This window comes from Conger conger, chromosome 3 (assembly GCF_963514075.1).
Source record: "Conger conger chromosome 3, fConCon1.1, whole genome shotgun sequence".
In the NCBI taxonomy this organism is placed as follows: Eukaryota; Metazoa; Chordata; class Actinopteri; order Anguilliformes; family Congridae; genus Conger; species Conger conger.
The window spans coordinates 70,054,698-70,077,899 of NC_083762.1; the positions used below are offsets into that span (position 1 = coordinate 70,054,698).

At 41.6% G+C, this 23,202-nt stretch overlaps 1 protein-coding gene across 4 annotated transcripts; it reads right to left on the reverse strand.

Annotated features, from left to right (window-relative positions):
- Window positions 1-5,398: 5,398 nt before the first annotated feature.
- Window positions 5,399-22,438, reverse strand: LOC133123113 (cdc42 effector protein 2-like). 4 transcript variants are annotated; one of them, XM_061233399.1, is made up of 2 exons: window positions 22,302-22,438; window positions 5,399-8,266 (listed from the first exon to the last, which is right to left on the reverse strand). In XM_061233399.1, exon 2 carries the CDS (start codon window positions 7,917-7,919, stop codon window positions 7,119-7,121), a length of 801 nt encoding a protein of 266 aa, XP_061089383.1. In that variant the 5' UTR covers window positions 7,920-8,266; window positions 22,302-22,438; the 3' UTR covers window positions 5,399-7,118. The 4 variants fall into 4 exon arrangements, with proteins under 4 accessions (XP_061089383.1, XP_061089385.1, XP_061089384.1 ...); XM_061233401.1 differs by lacking the exon at window positions 22,302-22,438 and adding an exon at window positions 14,668-14,758; XM_061233400.1 differs by lacking the exon at window positions 22,302-22,438 and adding an exon at window positions 14,560-14,613.
- Window positions 22,439-23,202: the final 764 nt, after the last annotated feature.

Sequence of the window (23,202 nt, forward strand, 5' to 3'; positions counted from 1 at the left end):
GGATTGATTTTGATATAGGCCTATCGCTAATCAGCCAATAGTAGTGGAAGTGCTGTACTTTGTAACTTTGTATTTTAGAGATTCTTTTCTTGGTATTTCTACTAAACTGTGTCCTCTACAGCTCTAGAATTTGCCCTGGATATATGCCCCCAAATAAACTGGGCCCTTGAGGCTAACTTGGTAACTATTTTAATAAAGCATTTCCCAGAGCAATCCAGCAGATAGCAGTGTTAACTAGGTTTTGAACACTACATGTCAAAGATCAAACTGAACATCCTAGATTTAATCTAACAGCAAAGTGCTGTGTCCTTAAATTTGAAAATGAGATCAGGCAGAATTCTCATTGCTTGCACAGCATGTGTGGGAGTCATCGATAGAAATAATCTAGACCACAGATTGCTTTTCTGAGTTTTTCACAGTTATTTTATTTTTAATTAAGGTACTTTTAAATTAGGTTGAATCTGGGTTGTGAAGTTAAGAATATAGATGGCTAATGCATTATTCATACTTATCAAAGATACTACTGAGAATAATATACTGTAAATGAGAACTCACTGTGCACTCCATTAGGCATTTATTAGACTTATTTTAGATTTATTAAGTCTTCTGCTGTTGTAGCCTGTCCACTTAGAGTTTTCATGCATTGTGTGTTCAGACATGCATACCACTGTTGTAGGTATGGTTATTAAGACGTGGTTATTTGTGTTATTGTCGCCTTCCTGTCAGCTTTCGACCAGTCTGGCCCTTCTCCTCTGACCTCTCTCATTAACAACACGTTTCTGCCCACAGACCTGCTGCTCACTGGATGTTTTTTGTTTATCGTACCATCCTCTGCAAACTCCAGAGAATGTTGTGCGTGAAAATCTCAGGAGATCAGCAGTGTCTGAGATATTGAAACCACCCTGTCTGGCACCACCAATCATTCCATCAAAGTCACTTAGATCACATTTCTTCCCCATTCTGACATTTGATCTGAAAAACAGCTGAACCTCTTGACCATGTCTGCATGCTTTTATGCATTTAGTTGCTGCCACATGATTGGCTCATTAAATATTTAATTGCATATGTCATATGACAGTCATATGAAGAAGTGCATTTCTGAACACACAACACGTCAAACCTCCATGTGGAATAGCTACAGCAACAGAAGTTAAAAAGTCTTAAAAATAAGTGTAATAAATACTCAATAAAGTGCTCAGTGAGTGTATGTGGACCTTTTTGAAAATATAACAAAAATCTATTTTACAGCAATGTATTTCTATCAAAAATATTTGTTTTATAATAAAATCAGCTTTAATATGTATAATTGCCCATAGAAACTGAAGTGTTGCAGTATCTTTTCTGATTTATTTTTTTATTTAAATGTACTGCAGTATAGTTCATTCATATAAGGTAGCATACCATGACAATGGACTATCTGTGGAGACAAATAAACTGGACTTACATGGATGAACAGACTGTAGATTGACGTGTGAGTTATTGATGAGAATGGAATGTGAAGTCCCCTCATTAATCTCTTTCTCTCCCTCGTCCTTTCGCTCTACACAAAAGACACAGATCTACTACACTTGACAAAGGCTCAGTTTAATTTCCATTAAACTATCAGAGCCAATATGGTGTCCTGAATGAATGCACATATAAGGAATACCTAGCTGACAGTTAGATAAATAATTACTTTTGAATTCCAATTCAGCCTTGTCCAGTGTGGCTGCATTGCTTTGACATATGTTATTACCGGGGTCCATTCTAGTCATAGTATCTCTATGGTTTCCCCCACCTCCTCCTTCCCTCCTCTGTTCCCAGGCCTTTCTGCTCTCAGGGTCAATAGCCGTGTTTTCCGGAGCCTCTGTGTTAACAAAGCCATTTGGATTGATTCCCAGGGCTTTTGAAAAAGTGGACATGCCATTGTGAAAACAAGAGAAACACACACCATACACACAGAGAGAAAGAGAGAGAGAGAGAGAGTGAGAGAGAGAGATTTATTAATTTATTAAGTTTGTTAGAATAAAATTTGTAAATCTATTTCTTCAACCCATTTCATTGAATATTTCTTTCTCATAATTAAATTGTTGTAATAGGTGTGGGGTTTTTTTTTGTTCCCATTACTGTAACAATTAAATGTGGTTTTAACAGTAAACCTGAATAATGCTCAAGAAAAATAACCAAAATGAAAGTGTGTAACAGCTGAACACATGATTTAAAGGCCCAGTAGACCAGCACACTGCACAGTATTGGATACACAAGCTCAATTAATTTGTATTTACTGGTTAAGTTCAAGATGCTCCCTACAATATTGCATTGTGATTTGACAAAGCATCTCAAGTACACCAGTAAAACATTCAATCCATGACAGTAAGTAATAATAATAGAATAAGATTACAATAATAGATAATAAAACTCTGAGGAATTGGGAATACCCTCAATACAATTTTCTTGAAAGTCAAGCTAAGCAATAACATTGTTCCAGGCCTACGAGGATGGTCTGTGCATCACATTTAATGGCATACAGTACATTAAATAGAATTGGGAAGTTTGTGCAAACTAGCAAATGTAAAGTTTGATGGTCATGTTTAGCCACTGCATATACTAGAGGGTCACATACATAAGAGGGTCGTGCAGCATGTTAATCACTGTTGCCATGACATTTCTTACTCTAAGTTGCCTTTTTTCTTCTGATTACGACAAATTACCTTTGAAGACCTGAAATGAAGTGAAATAGCAAAAATGGTACAGATAGCATTTCCCCCCTAAATCAATGGCAAGTCATTCATTCAGCCAAATTTCCTCCAGTGGATTGATACATTCCAGTTATGGGCAGTTTACAGTTTATAAATATTTTGTCTTACGAATAAATGTAAGTAAGTACTGTATCTATGAGGATGTTTATGTGAAAAACAAATGTGCATTTAACTGTGATTAACCTTAATTTGTAGAGGGTAGGTTGACTGAACACACCTGCTTGTTTACAGCAATGCCCCCCCTAAGCAGCAGAAAAGGACGTCTTTCCATGGCATTGGGGGGGAGGGGGAGGGAGGCACTGGGGCACCCAGGGAAGCTCACAGGAGCATGGGGAGAGCATGCAGGCCCCACACAGGGGCTCCAGCCAGGACTCTAACCTGGGACCGTCTCGCTGTGAGGCGGCACTTCCACTGCGCTGTGAGGCGGCAGTGCACTACCATGCTGCCCATGTAAGTAGTTTATGTGGGCAGCATGGTACTTGTATAATATAATACAAATGTAATATAATATTTTTAGCGTTGTCATTTTTATTCTTGGTTTGTTATATGAAATTGTAAAATTGTTTTGATCAGGTGTTCGCATCCATGGTTATCATAGCATATGTAGATACCTGTAAATTACATTGAATTCCATTATGTAAATGTTCACATTAATATTTCAGCATTTCCCCTATCAGATTCATCTTATGCATGCCCACGTAAATATCTTTACTAAATAATAATAAAGAAAAGGGGTATTTTTTGTTTTCATTGTAAAAGTGAAAAAGTTGGTTGTAAATATTCATATTTGCTGGAAACATTCTACAGCTCAATAGACACTTCATATGTGTATCCACAATGATCAAAGTTATGCTATGAATGAAGTTATGAGCTGTGACCTACTGTAGACACTTTCTGCTACCAAACCAGACCAAGCCATGCAAACAAATTGAGCTGCATCATTTCAGTATGGATACATGTCTGCGATAGCCCGATTATTAACATTAACGGATGCAGTACTGTCATCATAAACAGCATAAGGCATTCTGGGACTTTCTGAAAGAGTGGTGTCGTGAAGAGCAAGTAAAATGTTTTTCTTTTTGAACAATAAATTACATCAAAGTATCGTCAAAATGCATTCGTTTTTCCTGTTTGGAGTCATTCAAATAATGCCTTCACCTTTTGTTGTGAGACTTGGGATTATAAATGACCTTAGAGATTCACATGCCCCTGGCTTGGTCCCCGGACTCTAAATGTAGTGTAGTTAAAATCCCTGGATGATATATGTATTTCTGGGGTTCCCCTGAGCATGGGCGTACCTGAAACTACTGTGTCCTCAAAATGCATACTGTTTACCAAACATTGTCTGTGATATAATAATATCTATATATGCATATAATCCTGGATTTTAAGTACACTACATTGAGAGAAAATGTAGCCCTTAATTTTCTCCTCCAGTGAACTCACGGTCTGCATTCGGGAGCACATCTAACACGAGTAGGTAGTATGTTGAGTAGATAGTACATATGGTGAGCACCCTGTTTCAGACACAGCCACTGTGTTGAACTGAGCTGGGTGAAGTCTTAAGTTTAAACAGGGTAGAGTCTGAACTGAGGATGGTTGGAAACAGGGACTTCTGTAATCCAGCACCCAGCATACTCCCCAGGACAGGACCCAGTTTATTAACACAATCCAGAGACCTGGGCTCCTTCCTCCATCAACAGCCCCATAATGGCCTCTCATAAACCAAAAGAGTCAAATTTTCACTCACGGACAGTAATTAATGTTTCCTCAGTGCTTCCTGTGAACCACTTATGTATCTACAAAACAGTGTGTAGATGGGGTTGGGAATTTTTTTTTAGATTGCTCAAAGAATGCCTTTGTATGCCCAGCTTGAGTATATAAGGCAAGCAGACAATATATGAAAATAAACTACATTGAAAAAGAGTATCTGGCAAGAAAAAAAAGATAACTTTTTTGATCATCCCACTGATAAACCCACATTTTGGGTTTTGAAATATATTGCTCTTCTAATTTAATCAAAATGTAATCATTTTAAACAAAGCTTGTATCAGTTGCAGCCTAGACAGCAATATTATTGATTTAACATACAATTATTAATTTTGTAATGAAAGACAATATTATAGGGAAGATTGAAATCCATAGTAATAGTATTTGTACCTAACTTTCAAATGTGTGCAAGCACACAAATTTCCCATGCATCTAAAAATGCATTCCCTGCTTTATGAAGAAAGAGTAACCCACACACACCATATGAATAATCTATAGTGCAGTTCTGCAAAGAACACCAGACAACCCCAAAAGAAAGACATGAACGAGGTATCCATCTGGGATCTATAGCAGCGTGTGTAATCACTGTTTCTAAAGGGAATTTCACATGCAGTAATGCATTCTGAGAATATTGCTGAGAACAGACCAGATAATATGGAGGAAAGCTAACTCTGTAAATATTCTGACAGTGATGTATGTTACACTGTGGTGTCTTCTTTGTCCTTCTAAATTACCTTTTCCATATAGTTTCTATGGTACAGGATCAGTCTTGCATGTGGAATTCCTGTAGCATTTGGAGCAATGTTTCCATGTACCACAGTAAAGTTGCAGGAACAGTATGTATTTGGTAGCAAGATGTTATTTGTTTGGATAACAACATTGTATTGGAGTTATGATTGTTTGTATTTATTCATTTTTGAGAGGGCAAGAAAACTTTTGAGCCTCCAGTATTACTGGGAAGTATGAGAGAAGAAAGTATCAGTGATACCACATAGTTACCTTTAGTTATCATTTCTAAAAATGTAAAAGTTCATAAGCCCAGTCTGACTAAACTTACACAGGGTGAAAATGGAGAAAGTGCTATGCACTAGTGCGTCCTGATGACAAGACACAGGAATTGCAAACACAAACTTATCAAGAACTTTTTCTGCATCGACTACACCCTTTATTAACCATAGAATGAAGGCCGACAATCAGTCCTCCACATCCTAGACTCTCTCAGCTTTCAGGAGAAATTTTACTATGATGGACCCATAAAATCGACTTCTGTGGCTCTCCCGAGTTGCTATGCAGGAACAAGAAATAATTATATTTTAAATATTATTATCAGTGTTGCTAGCTTTATTGCAGGTTTACATGGATTCACAAGCATCTATTCCCACTTTATGTCAATGTACAGTCTGATAGAAGAAAAATGGCACGACTTTATAGTTCGGTGATAATGTCCAACTGAAACATCTCATATTTGTGCTCCTTCCTGGAGGAGAAGTCCAAGGCTTGCCCAATGCAGTCACAGACAGGTCTCTAGAAGAAGCGCTCCCTGATTAACGGCGCCAGAAAGTGAAGTCATGTGACAGACGACACATACAACCTCTTCAGCTCTCAATGTCTGTGTGTGTGTGTGTGTGTGTGTGTGTGTGTCAGGCTGAGCAGAGACTAAAAGCCAGAACTGCCCCCAGCCCTCCTCCAGGATGACCAATGAGGTGCGGCGTTAACAGAAATGCAGTGAGCAGCGGACACACTTCAATGAAGCAGCTTGCCGTTTGTTCGAGCCCCCCGCTATTCATCAACCGCACCTGGGCCTACGTGGCGGATGCTCTTTGAAACGGTGGATGATTCTCCGGGAGCAGCATTTCTTTCATCTCACAAGATCTGAGATGGAGAGTCAGCGCGATTCTTAGAGGAATACTTGCGAGAAGAAGGTTAAGGGAATCGGTTTTTGTTCGTCAGTGCCTGAGAGCGGTTCGGGGGGATAAAAGGTAGGCCTCTCCGTGTCTCCTGGGGCTGCCTCAGAGAGGAGCTTTTGGATGAAGGCTGACGATCGATCGATACTCCCCCTCCTCCCACACCCGCAGTGCCACAGCCTGACGGAGAATCAGCCCTGTCAAACTAATCAGGCCACAGACCCAAAAAAAGGAACTCTTTAAAAATCCAGCGGCTCTTTCAAATAATCTCAAAGGAGTATACGCAAGGGTACAGTAGGATAAGTACGGTGCGTAGCAGAAGCAGGCAGCAAACGCATTGCCGACAGTGTCCTCTAGTGTCCTCAGCACTACCTTTCACATCTGCAGGTCCTGCTTAAGCTGGACATGTGAATTAAAGGGAGGGCGTTATGGGTTAGGAAGCTCACCCATCGTGTCTTTTACACAGTACAAAAATGCACAATTCCGGGATTCAACACAGAAAGGCTAAAAGAACAATTCACAGTAACAAAAGAGAAAAGGTCCAGAAAAGAAGCTAAAACAAGTGCTCTCTGTTACCAATCCACGTCTTCTCGCCAGGCTTGGTGTTAGACACAAGCAGGTATATTCAAAAGGAATAAAATCGGAACAGGAGGAGGGGGAGAGTTTTTTGTCAATGGGAAGGGGGGAGGGGGAAGGGGAGGGGTCCTCAGGTGGCGATCTCCTGCCGCCCCCCATGCACACAGGCCCCATTCAGGCCCCCCACGCTGTGCTTGTCCATGATCTGGAGAACATCGTCCAGGATGGACGGCCCCAGGTCCAGGTGCAGAGACAGCAGGGAGCCGGCGTGGGACAGGTAAGGCTGCTCCTGGAGGCCCTCATCCGGGTCCTGGAGGCACCGCTCGGCATCCAGCGAGGCCCTGGAGGGTGGCGGGGTTAGGGGGGAGGGCGTGCTGGAGGACTGCGTGGAGGACTCTCGGCTGAGGGCCGAGGCCTTGTCGTCGAGGTGCAGCCTGGGAGGTTTGGGAGGCGGGGCTTGGGTGGGCGATCCGGGCTGCGGGGGCGGGGAGTCGGGGGCGGAGTCGGAGGCGGAGGTGGAGTCGGAGGCGGGGTCGGGCTCCGGGGCGGAGCCGGAGGCCGGCAGCGTGATGGCCTGCACCGCCCCGATGACAGGCAGGGAGATGGCGTTCTTCAGCAGGGGCGAGCTCTCGGAGGAGGGCGGGTGTGTGCACACGCTGGCCGTGCGGGTGAACTGGAAGGGCGCTCCGTACTGGCTGCAGCGCTGCGACAGGCTGTGGCCCTGCTGCCCCGGGAGCAGGTGGAACTTGCCCTGCAGGAAGGACAGGTCGCCGAAAAGGTCGTTCTCGCCGCCGCTGCTCCCGATGTGGATGGTGTGCCGGAAGTCCCCCAGCGGGGGGCTGATCATGTCCGAGGACAGGATGTCCCGCAGCTTCTCCTTCTTGCCCTTTCGGCTGCCCCGCTTCAGGTAGATAGGGGCCTTGGTGGACATTTTGGAAGGGTTGGCCTCTTGGGCCGACTGTCTACAAAGCACCAGGGCGAGACAGCTTTCCTCCACAGCTAGAGACAGGTGATGTTCCCAAGATGGTACTGGACGTAGCTCTTTTTTATGAGCTGATTAGGGGCCACTGATGGAGTAGAACCGCACACCAGGAGGGGTAAACCAGGACAGGGCGGCTGAAGAGCACTTCAGGTCCTCAGATACGGATGTGATGAGCAGTCCAAATTCCTGTACTTCACACAATAAGGTCTGCAGGAACTCGTGTCAGGGTTCCTCCTCTGCGAGGACAGAAGTCAGCATCCACAGGGTCAATCGCCTCCAGACGTAATGTTGACTTTCTGAAAAGAAAGAATCATCATTACTATATAAGCCAATGTTTTAACCACACAACACACAGACAGACAACCTCCAGCTGGACTGCTGAATGATCGGAGATGTCACCGACAGTGGGTTCTAAAAGGCCAGGGTGCTGAGAAACAATGGAAAGGCAGGAATCTTCAAATTACTTCATGACAAGTTTTCATCAACAAATGAAGAGTTTTCCTCGTCTGGAGCGTGGATACACGAAACACATGAAAACTTCCTGCTCATTTCTGCAGTCTTTCCAGCAATGTGGCCCCACCCATCAGAACAGGAAAGAGTTTTAAATAGAAAATAGAAGAGATCAAATATGTTTGGCATGAGTGTCCTCCCTCCTCCCCTTTCCACTCGTCACCTGTTGAATAAAAAGAAACTGACAAGCCACTGCATTAACTGCAACTGCTTTAACATGGCTAAATACCCCCTGCCAAAGTGTGTCTCACCACAATCCCCCGAAGGAAAGAAGTGTTAACACTACCCTGTGGTTTATCTGCTAAACAGACACAAATATGTGATCCTGGGACCCAGATCCTGCGACTAAAGCTCTCCTCTCTGTGCCTGACACAATAGGTAATTCTACCTATTGTCCACCTGGCATACCTTCATCACCTGGAGGAGCCCACAAGGGCACATCATTGTCATTAGAGACAGTGCTACCATGTCTCAATCCACCTCTCTCTCTTTCACCCCATCACCCACTGCGTGCACTGTGAAAATGGGGAACAGGGACCGGTGCAAAATGACATTAGGACACAGCTAACGAAATGAGAGGTTGAACATCCCTGGCACGCTAAGGCTAACTGACGCTAAATATCTGATTCTGAGAGGAACATAAAACAGCAGCGCCCAGAGCAGTGTGCCGACTTCAGAGATCTGACGGATTATGTTGCAACCGTGCCTGATACACACTTTACTCCCGAGGGCTTGGCTGGCAAAAAGATGGCCTTTTGATCCCTGCTGCTTCAGGTGCACAGTCCCTAAGAGACCAGGTCTGGTATGCATGTCTCAGGCATGACATCATATGCCTCCTGTTGCAGCTTTGAGAAATAACAACAGGGGGAGAGGGGGGGGGGGGGGGGGCACAGCCACATGAAAAGATAATGATTAGCTGCAGCTCCCCCTTAGTGCCTCACTCAACACCTCCTTCAATAACACATAGGTCACCAGAGGTCTTCAGAGGAACAAAAGCCTACAATGCAGATCACAATGCCGATACCAGCTACCAGCTCTTTCAAAACACAGCGTGAGCTGGTCAAACCATGTTGAGTATGGAGCTGGTCTGAACTGGTCTACCAGCTACCAACTGTTTCAAAACCTAGCTTGAGCTGGTTTTTTTCAGCAGGGATAATATTCCAATACGGACCATATGCATTCCAGTACAGAGTTGATTTAACACTGTTTATGTGGCTGTTTGGTTTTACAGCGTTGTGACAAAAACTAGGAATTTTCCATTCACAAAGACTATTTCAAAAAAATCTGCTTCTAGAGTCCAAGAATCATGTCCCCTTAAACATGGAAATGCAGAGGATGGTCTAGGTCTGTCTGTCTGAAAAAAATGAATGGACTACAGTGGACTACAATAATGGGTCGTAGACACCTGTTCTCCGAAAGAGAAAGAATGACACACACATATGTTTGTTTCTCTGTACAAATAGTTAGCTAGGCACCACTCCGAGAGCACACAGAATAACTGATTCAGTCTATTGTGATCATGTCTTTAGAGAACAAAACACTGTTGACAGATACTTTACATGACAGCACAAAACAATGATTTCTGACTGACCCAGAGATTATGCTCACCCTTACCGTCTGAGATAATGCTTGCCATTGATGACAGGAAAGCTTCAATTACAGCCACTGTGGTCTTTCATATGCTTCTCAAGCCTCAGTGTGACTCCCAGTTTAAATGAATGATAACTAGTTCATCTTAACATGCTTAGTCTAAACTCTAGACGGAAGGCACAGAGTACCAGACCACTGGTTATCAAATAGCAACGGTGCAATATACTACAAGGTCACTACAACATGTAAGAACTATGTACAGAGAGTACAGAAGTAGTTCTGCCAATGTTCTAATTTTAGTATTTTTCCAAAATGACTGAATTGAGAATCTGGAATTAAAAATGTATAATTAGGAATTCGACAAATATAATTTTAAGCCCATCACACACAGAACAATAAATATGAGCATATCTGTCTGGGCCATCAGCACAGCATATTTGGAAGTTAAATAAAATTTAATATATTTACAATTTATTTGATAGTAAAATGTTTTGTTCTTGAAGTATTTAATTACTTAACAAATACATTTTATTATTCATAATATGAATTGTCCCTTCTTTCGCAGACAATCTCTTTGAAATCTAGTGGTTGTGATTGTGAAGTTGAACATGGCTAGCATGACTTTGCAATGAGTAATACTACTGCAAATGTGGCTATACATTTGTGTTTGGATAAAAATGGTTATCTAACCATTTTAGAAACGAAATGCATTTTCAAATTCAAACTCTCAACATATTTGAACGTATTCTCAAATGCATCCCTGAATTCAAATATTATGCAATTGAAAATCCTGCAGTTATACATGGAGCCTATTTGAAACAGTTACAAACCGACATAAATAGAGCATAGAGCAGTCAGTGCACTTGGGTAATAATGGGTGTTATTCTGGCTTAAAAATAAGTGACCTCATGAGCTGGCTCATAAATGTACAGCAGCATGCTGCCAGAAACACAAACCCCATGACATGCACACCATTCTTCATGCATAATAGTAAAAATTATTCCTGGCGTGTGTGGAATTGTATTCATTTTAAAACAAAACACACATGGCTGCATGATAAGAACAATATGAGCGATATGAGGTGATATGGATTGAGTAACCATGGTTTCTGCCCCAGGTTGTTCTGTCAGGGACATTATTTTGAGGTTTTTCATGCCAAAGTTTTTTTCTGAGGGGTTCCTGTGCAAGCACTTATCAGAAGCAGATGCCTTGCTATGGCCTTATGTATACACATGTATAAACATCATTTGGTAGCAAAGATGGGGAAACAACTTTAGCTGCAAGCGATACGATAATATCCCAAATGAGCAGAAAACATGGCTAAAAACATTATGTCGCTGTTTCTGTAATTTCAGAACAATTTTGTGACTTTTGAAAACAGTATATTAAATGACTGCCCCAGGCAGATATGAACCTGGGATTGTGTGGTCCAAAGTCTAAAAACAATCATAATTGATAGTATTTGTGGTGTGTGCTATAGGTCCCAAGTTGCCAGACAATCTTTTCTAAGCAATTTCCAGCAGAGAAAGTGGCGAGCGAGAATGAATACCTACAAACAGGACAGAGTAGCCAACTCACTCCTAAGAATATTCCCTTGGTAAAACATTCTGCTCTGGCAACAAAGTGACATATTCGCAAAGAGTATATAACTGCATGTTCTTTCTCAAAAAGATAGAAGTGTCATTGTTTATGATAAGAACAAAAATCCCAACTAACGCAGTGCCCAAACGATATTAATATAACACTACTACCACCATAACACGTGGAATGCATTTTTGCTGTATGCACCTAAAAAACATACTACAGTGCTACAGAAGGAACAGAGCACAAGCACTTATGGCTGGTTTCACAGACACAGCTAAAGCAAAACTTCATTTAGTCCAGGACTGGCCCTTTTTTGAGGGCACATTCACATACTGTTGATAGGCACTACTGGTAAACACATGACTCTGTGCTTGGGTTGGTTTCAGGTTTTCTCTAATGACATATCTTTTCTGCATCTGAGAGCAGGCCTACTGTAAGCGATCACAGCTCAAGTCATTAAAGAATAATAAAGCCAATCTTCTGAATTGGTTTAGCTGCACAGGGCCAGGGAGATCCTTAAACTGTTAAAACGGCACATTTGTATGCCAGCAGTTGACATTTTTAAATACAAGAGCAGAGATCACAAGGTTGTGCTCGGGTTGCAGCATGTGTTGTGGGTGATGAGGTTCAAATCTATGGTCGGACACTGCTATACCTTACTACTCCATTTGTCTCTATTCTGCCCAGGTATCAACAACAGTGAAATTCATGTGATTTGCATATGTCAACAAGTGGAGAATAAGTATCAAGTTAAAATGATCAGGACAAACAAATGCACAAGACTTCAAATTCAAGAAATAAATTACTCAAATGCAGTAAACCAATAAAGACACCAGGCGGCAGTCTTCCTCTGGTTATTTTGCAGATAAACTCAAGGCCATATAGGTGACATAAAGGCCTAGGTAAAGCTTAGAATTCCTAAATAAACAAACACATAAACAAACTAAATAATATGAGTTACGGGTAAAGTTATTTGCTTGCCATAGTGAAGCCACAGCTCTGTGTTGACCCCGATTTGAAAACTTGAGGTAAGATAGCGTACTTAATCGAACATACCGTCACAACATTTTGCGGCGCTGCTTCAACTGGGCATAGACACAGACGCCTGTCCACTGTTTTGAGACTTCCATTGTCTGCGCTGCAGGGACTTTGGACAGCAACAGTGAGTTTTGAACAATGCTGTCCCTGTCACCATTCAAACGCGAGTCAAAGCAGTTGCAGAGTACGACGGTTTATCTCCCTGGTTATCACGCGATTCGAATATTATATAGGACCAATTGACAATAATCTGGCGCTGGGATTTATACAAAGACCACATAGTCTTTATCAGATTCAAATAGACATGTTCCGGAATTCATTCATTTCAAATCTGTAATAGAATATTTTTTTAAATCATGGATGCGCTCCCTCTAAAAAGTAATCTTTAATCTTTAAGACAAAAAGTTTAATCTTCAGTGTATTTTCTGACAAGAAAACAATTCAGGCGGCCAAAATAAGCATTCTTAACTTGAAGACTAAGGCCTACCGTCACGTCTAATTTAGAAATAACTGATTTAGTCTTTATAATAGTTTTAACAATGATTTAACAATGATCTTTTATCCAGTTCTAGACAAAAGACACTCCTTGCATAGCATGAGGTACAGTAAGCTGCAGCTGGTGCATTATGAAACACAGTTGAGTTCTGAGGAATCTGCACATTTATCATCTTGTAAAAACTTATATTGAGTGTGAACTTTTGATCTCTGGCATGCCTATGTCAACGCCATCACACGATGCCATGAGCCCAAGCAGGCAACGCTAATTCCATAGAATAACGACAAATTCGCGTAAATATCTCAGATCTCTTTCCTGGAGCCTGATGCAGTTACCCACAAGGGCACTAGGTAGGATATTGCTGATAAATGCCACTTTATTGTTTTTTTGTTCCGAAGAATCTCAATCATCGCTCTACAATACAATATCCTAAATCAACAACTTTATATTTGGAATGTCATGATAATGCACCCAATAGTTTATTTTTAGTATTCAAATACAGCTTTACATTTGCACCAAAACTGTCACCCCATGCCCGCACTGCCCCTCCCCATAACCCAATTTTACACAGGTGAGCCATGCTAGAAATAGGGTGTTCATATAGCGCACCCAGTTGACATCTAGGCTAAATCGCTATGTCCTCATGCGCCAATATTTGAGAAAACGGTCTAGTCGTCACTTTACCTCTAGATTCGACGGTGATCATTTCCGTGCCTACTGGTTCTTTTAAATGGAGAATATCCTTAAACAGTGCAGAATCTTTCTGCTGTCCACCGCCGTTGCGACTCCATGAACAATTGTCTATCATGTGCCCCGTGTCCAGTGATGCTGATCTTTCTGCCGCGTTCGCTATAAAAATAACCTCTCTTTTCACTTGATACCTATGCAGACAGCGGCTAACTGCTGATACGGCCAAATCGGAGACGTGCTTCACCAATCCCCTCTCTCAGCCTCCGTTTTCCGCCAGTGGCTGTGCTGGTTGCGCTTGTTCTTCGTGAAACACACGGGAACGCGGGCAGTTTTCAAACCACGGCACGGGATTCCACACAGAACGGGCAAGCAGAGTCAACGTTGCTTGCAACCACCTTTTAAATAAATTGTGCTCTTGGCAGGTATTCTTAAAAGGTTAAGAAACACACGTAGAATCCGACGGGAACATCACCAATAACGTTTCAGGCGAAATACGCTAAATAGATAGCATAGACAAATTCGTAATTTTGAGTGCCTGATAAACGTGTAGTAACTACAGTAAACGGCTCCAATATATTCTATTAAGATAACATCTAACACTGGACCTTTTCCACTGTATATATTGTACCGCGGAATGCACCTAGATCTCAAATTGTTATTCCAATTCCCCGCTTTCCGTACCAGAGTTTCAGCTGCTCCGACAGAATCCTGTACTTCTTCCTCATTGCTGGAATCTCCAACTAGACCATTCGGCGCTATCTCTGACGCAAAATCGTACACGATGCTCACTGCTGCCAAGAACGCGCCGTCTCTCACCGTGCGCTGTCATATACACAGATACCCTCTACATCTGACCCCTGGCTTCCTCTGTTTGGCAGACTGCGACATAAGGAACATAATAATGTCACTTTCAGAAATGCTCTCCCAAGAAACTGGCCAAAAGCAAGATCTCATGTTGGGACTTTTTTCTTGTCTTCGTTTACAAAAGGCATCAAAAAGACATCGTGTAGGCCTATTCTATCATCTATTAAGTAAAACACTGCAAGGATGTTAATTAGTGGGTCCCAGAATGCTGTCCTCAGCTCTTTGCATCAGAAAAAATTACTTGCTTCCTTAAAGGTACAATAGGTAAGATTTCTGTGTTAAAATATTGTTACAAGACCATTGTAAATCCCTTTCTATCATTGAAAAGGGACATGTTGACTCACCCTCTGCCTGTGTTTATTGTCCTCTAATTCAGGTTTCAAAATATGCAGTTGACGGGCCGGTCAAAACATTGTATAGCTGTACAATAATTTGAGCTCATTGGTTGAAAATTGGTTCTAATTGCCACAGCCAATGGCATTTCAACGTCAGTGTGTTCACAGAGAAGGGGTGGGATAAACAGTGTTGTGGTCTGAGCGTATTTGTTTCTAAAATTCCTCTCTTGACCGTTAGAAGTCCAAAATTACCTATTGTACCTTTTAGGTCATGATACAGTTAAGTATTTTACATCAGGGCATCTTCTTCTGTCTGCTCATCAAGAAATGAGCAGAATTCAAATCACTGTACATGATTGGGTCAGAAGGCATACTGATCTAATTTCACAACTCTGGCCTAAACTCATCAAACAATAATGGCAAACAATCGACGCGTGCAAGCTCAGATAATAGACTTACCATGCAGACTTAACGACTTCAGATAACACTGGTCAAATTAGCTAATGAGCTCCTTGATCAGCATTATAGCTACCAGAGTGCACTACCTGAGAAAACACAATCAAATGCAGTTTACAAAAGGCAACATAAACATAATCTTCAATACGTAGGTATTGTGGATTGCCATGTTGCTAATTCCGCCAGCAATGTAGATCAATTACAAGTCATTTTCAAGCAGATGTTTGCTGAATTCATTAACATTTTATTTCTTCTTTGAAAATGGACAAATATTAATTCAGCCCTGCAATGCCTGAACTCGGTTCCTTGCAATGAAATAAAAACCTGCCTGAGATGGAATTCAACATTCGTTCCAACCCTGGGTACAGTCACCTCACCTCGCCTCACCTGGTTTCTCAGGTTGAAGTAGTTCACAGAAACGTGTGGAATTCCACATCACGCAATGCCATTCGGAAACTCTTGTGCGCACACATTTCTAGAGCAAAGGAATCAGTAAAACACAGCTCTTCTGGTTAAAACTGGAGAGAGTCAACAGTATGGAAGAGGCATGCTCTAATTTTGGAGGAGTGCAGGCAGTACATAGCCTGACAGGACTACCCATAGTGACCACAAGATCAATGCAGCCACAGAAGGGAGAGCTTTTGGAATTGAATTCGAATCCATCTGATAGTCTAAAATCAAAGTATTTTTATGAGGACAGGTTGAGACACCTATGGTGGATGGATAATAACTAGACTGACATTACTGTTAAATCTTCTTTAATTTTACCTTCAAAGCTGCACTGCAGGAGGTGATATCCTGCAAGAAGAGCATGACAAGTCCTTGGCCCTTGGGGTCACCTGACTGTGACCCCTGACCATGCACTGGCTATCACTGGTTTGTTCTGTGGCTTCCTGGTTCACCAGTGTAATGAAAAACTATTTCTTAAATTAGTGCTTTTCACAAATGAAGTATCAGAAAGGTATAGATACATTCTGTCAGTTTGAGACTTCAAAGGTTTGAGGTTAAATGGTACGTTTGCTATCAACAAGGATGAAAATATGCTGGCCCGAACCATTTAATTCCTCCGTATCGGTCTGAAAATGAAACTATTAAACCTCAAAAAGGCTTCACAGTGATGTCATGCTTTGTACATGCTTCTGCTAATGAGGGTGTGTCAGAACAATGTGGTTAGGTCATGTTGCAACACAGCATAGCAACACATGTTGGTATCTGTAATTAGTAATCAGCATAATCACTGCAGTTTCAAATATAAACTGAAAGGTGTTCTCATTAGACAATAAAACACTAGCATTGACCGAACTACAATACTTCCTGACCAGAATTCCTTTGCAAATCAAGCTCCCCAGGAGATGGCTAGAATCTGAATGTCTTCAATTCATTCTGTATTCATATTTTCTACAGTCATGACTTTCTGACAGCAAACAGATGGGCTTAAAAATGATTGCACATGTGAAGGTTGTCAGCTTGTTGCTGTTCCCACATAATAGACTTGGAAAGCCCAAGTTGGTGACACGGGTTTAAGCAATAGCACCTATCTTTCCAATGATGTTACAGTCCCTCAGTAATATTATAGTCTCTCATGGGCTAAATTTAGCTTGTCCCTTTCAGGCAAAACTTGCACAAGCGTGTTTTTCTGTAGTATGAGGAATCCTATTTAGTCTGCATAAATAAACGTGCCATTCCAGAGCCATGTGTGGAAATAAATATGAGAGAGGCTAGATTGGGGACAGGGCCAGTGTGAGACCTTGCGTGCGTGTGCGTGTGTGTGTGTGTTTGCGTGTGTGTGTGTGTGTGTGTGTGAGGGGGGCTGTGTCCGGGATGGGGGCCAGCTGTTGTTCCTGAGCTGGGCCTTCCTTCCCTCTCTCCGCTGTAAATAATCTCCAGATGACATCACAAGAGACTTACAAGCCCAGAGATGACTGAAAATCCAGTGCGCCTCTGAACAGGCACAAACGTGAGACTTACTGATACAAACTGACAGGTACACACACACAAGAAGGCACACATTTCTGCACTGGGTGGATACAGGAATGACAGCCGATATAGTACGCAGACATTAAATGAACATGGATGCCACCTGCTTCATGTTTTCTATCCATACCCAAAGAAGTCACGCACAAGCTAAACTGTGAATAATTAAGTGGGAAGGGGGTGGCAGCTCTGTCTTGTAACATTTCTTTTCTCAATTCAACTGAAAGCGTCTTGAGCTGATTATCTCATGCATTATTAACTTTTGGCCATTTATACAATGGCACAGGTTATCTTAAGTTTGCTTAATTATTCTCTTAATGGGCTTACCATTTGGCCTCTGGCAAGGGTTATCAGGTTTGTTTAATTATTCTCTCTTAAAACCTTGTTTTTAAATGTCTTCTATGTGTATAGAGAATCCCAGCGAGCAAAAGAGCAAAAGATCTAGGCTTCAAGAGGGGTTGAAATCCAGGTTGAGAGACGCTTTTACATAAATGGACTAACCCCAATATAGCTCAGGTTTTACCCAGGTATAGCCTGGCTAAGTCCTAGTCAGCTGGAAAACTTCAACTTCAACCAAATGTAGCCTGATTGTCACCTGAACGCAGAGTTTCACTCACTTTTCACCACAAAAACGTTCATCGAGAAACTAAGTGAGCCTTTTTAAAGTCTACCTAATAAATTGATCACCGAGTGTACATTACAGAATATAAAATCATTTAATAATTTCAGACTCAAATGTGTGAATTTAAGTGAATAGCAGATGAAACTGCATTAGATTTTTTTTTAAAGCTAGCAACACTATTCAGCCATTACTCTAATGAGGAAATGTACACACTAGATCAGTGCAATATAATTACCTTCAGATTTTCTCTGTTCTCATCACAGTAATCTACATTATTATCTAGCCTGTAAAATGCACGTCAAAATCTTACCAGGAGTCCAGTTCTGTTTGACAAGGGAAGGAAAACAGAGCTTTAAAACAGATCAAAGTTAGGCAGATGAGTTACTGCAAAGTTCTTCATTTTGCATAGAGCATCATTTGTGTATAAAAAAAGAAATTATTCCAAGAAAACACAGCTGTTTGGCATCATTTATCATTTTATTTGTATCATATTTGGCTTGCATCAAGAACAAGTTCAATAAGGTACTGGTATTTATTGCTGTTCACTTGAACTTGAACTCCCCTCTCCTAACTGAAATCATCTGGAGCAGTTTTATACAGCAATGTCAACACCGAGAAAGGCACCTTGCTCAGAACCCATCCAACTGTAAAGCAAGCTGACAGTGACCAGACCTTACACTCGTAAGTGCAGGAATAAACCTGAGGCTAGCTACAGGTGCCTGCATTCTTCCAGTTTGTAAAGAACGCTGGTAGAGAAAGTTTAACCGAGGACACAGCAGGAGAATGCTCAATGTTATTTGGTTATATATGAAAAAGCCAGATATAAGCTGTCAGACAATAAGTCATTTCTCAAAACCCATGTGGAGAAACAACAGTATCAACACATGTAGAGCCCAATTTCTGCCAGTTTGTGTACCCATATACAGTATCTTGGACACTCAGATCTAAGGAGGTCTCAACCCATTTATATTTGGAAATTAACACCTCTACGTGGTGTAAACATCCACTGAATTAATGTTAAGGTGTGAGGGTCATTACATTGTAGTCATTTAGCAGATGCGCTTATCCAAAGCAACACACAATAAAACAAACAAATCATAAACCAGGGACAAGTGCACTGAAAACCCTAGAGGAAAGTATGGTTCCCAGTGCTAGAGTGATAACATAGAAACTTGAACCCTTGTAGAATAATCAGATAACTGACCAGGTAGCAATACCACAGTTTTGGCATCCGGAACACCACAGGTCACTGTTACACAGTGGGGCATTACTAAATTAATGGTTGACAGTATTTCACTTGCGTATATGATTGTGGCTGGATCCAGGTATTCCGTTCTAGGACAAAACGTGCTTTCACCAAGTCTGAAACCGGCTGATGCACATGCTCACTTGGCTTGCTAACAGGATCTACAGCAGGTCTGAGAGAGGTGGGGTTGAGTAGGGTAGCTGGGAGATTTTCTCAGGCCCGGGACAAAATCACATTATTTCCGGGCCTGGGACAATAACATTTACCACGACTTCACAGACCACTGGGCCCCCATTCTCCAGGGCCTGGGACTACGGACCCGCTTGTTCCCCCCTGACGTCGGCCCTGGTGCTGAGCCAAAAACACCCGACCTGCTCTCTTGTGGGGCAGGATATCATGGGATTGATTGATCTGTTTTCTCAGTTTGCATCCGATTACTCAATCACACAAGTCCAAAAAAAAAAAAAAGTATGTTTTTGCGATCGCAATCTCCAACTGATTAAGGCTTTCAGTGTAGGGCAGGTTGGGTGGGCCGCTCAAAATGAAAAAATGACAGCCGCAAAGTCCAGCCCTGCCTACAACCATATACAGTCAGGTCCAGAATTATTGGCACCCTTGTTGAAAATGAGGGGTAAATTGTATAAAAGAACAAATATAGGGCCGGACTTGCCAACACAGATTAAGTTTAGTGTTGGGCTAAATTTCGTTTTGTATGGACAATCTCCATACAAACTTAACTTAGTCTAGGCTTAATCTGTGTCTGTGCAACTGGCCCATAATTAGCTATATTTTAGGCTCAAACATATGGGAAAATGATTTTATCCCAATGCAATTATTCTTATAAAGAATATTTCTTCACAAAAACATAGGTGCCAAAATGATTGGTAACCATAAGTGTTTGTATTAAAATGAAATCAAACTGTAAGAACGGCAATTAAAATCAACTTATTTATCTCAGTCTGGAGAAACTGCCAAATTGAAAGACACGGGTGGTTACTAACTAACCTACACAACTCAGGTAATGGTAAAAAAAAAAAAAGGACATGAATGGTTAAACTTGCCACTAAGCACTGTTAGGGCAATAATCAAAAAATTTCAAATGTGCGAGACAGATGCAAACTTGCTAGGAAGGGGATGTGTACATGCTGTCACGCAGAAGAAGATGGCGAGGGAGGCAAGGACCCAGGCATCACAGTTCAAGAACAGCAGAGTTCAGCTGCGTCTTGGGGTCAGACTCAGTATCAAAACCAACCATTAAAACACCACTCCCACACCAAGAGGCTGTTTGGAAGGGCTGTCCACAGAAAGCCTACTGAGATTAACCAATCAATTCAAGGGTCCAGACTTCAGCAAATGTCACTGGAACTATGACTAATCAGTGGAATAATGAATTCCACCGTGTGCCAGGACATTTTAGGCAAAATCCTGGTTGGCTCAACTAGGTGGCTGAGACCTGGCTGTAGGTGGATTTTCCAACAAAACACTGATCTGGTCCGAATAAGGCAGTCCATATGTGCAAATAGGGATATCAAGAATCGTGAAAAGGTTCAAGATCCCTTCAAATACATTTTCTAATCATATCAAACATAATGGGAAAAGGCTCAGTGCACATATCCTTGCCATAGGAGACCACATCAAGTAGGCCTACTAATGACAGAAGTTCAAATGTAATAGCCATTACATTTCCAAGAAAATGTGTAATTTTGGCTGACTCAGTAGAATCGTTAATAAAGTAGAATATTTTCGACATGTGGCCAGATTACTATAAATCGCAGTAACGGTGTTATTAGTTTTAAATTATTTTGTAAATCTTAATTGAGCGTGCCAATAATTTTGGCCGTGACATTAGCTATCCCTCCTGAAAAAAAACAGCTGAAGCTAGGTTTTGAAACAGCTGGTAGCTGGTATTTAAAGCTGGTCATAGCGGGAGTTTACACCAGGAATATGCCATAATGTTATACAAAAATGTCCGTTACATTCAAATAATTTAATTTAAGCTGTAGTCTATTTTGTTAGGCAAACAAGAGGCTAAAACGTGAATATGGGGTCGATGAGAAATTTTCCGCAAAAAAACAAAGTATGTGGCGGGCCACTGAACAAAAAAACAGTAACAGTAATGAATTCGTCCGTTTAAAATAAAGTGGCTTAACGTGGATGTGGTTACGGTATGAGAAAACGAGATGAAATGCGCACCAGTAACAATGCCTGAAGGCAATTTCCCTTGACAACATCCAGGAACCTCCATTATTAAACTCTGACAAAGCACAGTTCGTTTAAAAAGCGATCTTTCTCCACTGCGCGGTGGTACAGCAGGCTATGCCCAACTCTACATCTCATGCATTATGCACTGAGATTGAGTAACAGGCTATGTGCAGGGGGACGCGCACTTCATCTTGGCTAACAATTTTGAAACGGTAAGCCCAGCAGTGCAAGGACATATTCTGAGAAGTTCGAATTTACGCTAGCGCAAAGATAAAGAAGTCAATTTGATATATTCACATAAAAAAATTTTTCTACATGACAAGGGGAAATCGCATAATCAATATTAGCCGAGGAACACAAACAGGAAAAAACTAAACAAAAAAACAAAAAAAACTTTCTGATAAATAAATATAAGCATTCAAACGTTTAGGCTTCTTGTACCTACAGAACACGTTTGACTTTTTCAGTAGGCAACGTTTTCTAAAGAACGTTGTAACCATTCGCCATTACAGTTACAAGTCAATGTTTTGCAAAGTGTAACTTTTTGAAGGTGTCAACACATGACTAGCCTTCTTTTTCTCGTGAGGTATATCTAATATTAAATTTAGTCGGAAGTTCCGCAATACGTTACAAAGTTATACGCCAATCGTGTTCTAAAATTTACATCGATCTGGTGCGTTTGACGAGACACAAGGAATAGCGACATTAATCTGAAGTCACTCACCTTTATTTGTGAAACGAAGAGCTCCCAACGTTGTACAATCCATTCCCGCTACATCCATAATAATTCAGTCTGAGAAGAACCCGGATAAATACGACGGTTCGAGCAGCGTCCAGCCCAGCCCCCCTCCTGGCCTTCCCTCCAAGCGCTTTTAAACGGTCGCCTGGTAACAGTCTATTGTGAAGATTATAAAAGGGGGAGAGCCAGTGTGGACCCCGGGTAGGAGGATCAATTACTTTTGTTTAAACGGTCACAACAATGCCCCCGTTATCACTGACTGGGGCTCTTTATTAACGAGGGCCATTCTCGGTATGAATGTAGCCCCCTAGTTTCAAAGTGACAGTATACAACCATAAAAGTCCATAAAGTTGTTTATGTTTTTCTCCTTTGGTTAATTAACCAAATAGCACACAATACATTGTCAAGTGCACTACACGGTTTTACGGGCGCAACAAATGGTGCTTTAAACCTCCATTCCACATGCAAATGGTGTCAATTCTGTCCTTTTTACAATTGTAAACATAATTAAAATGTTTAGTGTTATCAAACAAATGTTTTGTTAAGGATTAGCTCAATCTGCCTCACGCCAAGATATTTTGGACAAGATTGTTCTGCAGGCCAGGCCAGTGCTGGAAGACCACTGCAATTGACAGATTAATAACGCAGACCCCTGCACCATTTGGCGTGATGGCAGATTTAGGTTTAATATCGTGGTACAGACAGTCCAGATGGTCGGTGTTTGACCTTCTTTGGAGGAAATCTCTTTAAACAAACCTCCTCCTTGTCCTCATTCCCTCTTCCCAACCAGGAAATGCCTGAACCTCCAGGAACCAGAGGCTTGTGTGCAGGTCTCCCTGCCCCTGACCTCCATAACTCGTCAGCTGGTGCCCAAGGGGACTGTACA

Excerpts from the sequence above, each read along its gene's own strand:
- LOC133123113 (XM_061233399.1), bottom strand. The coding sequence starts at position 7,919 with ATGTCCACCAAGGCCCCTATCTACCTGAAGCGGGGCAGCCGAAAGGGC.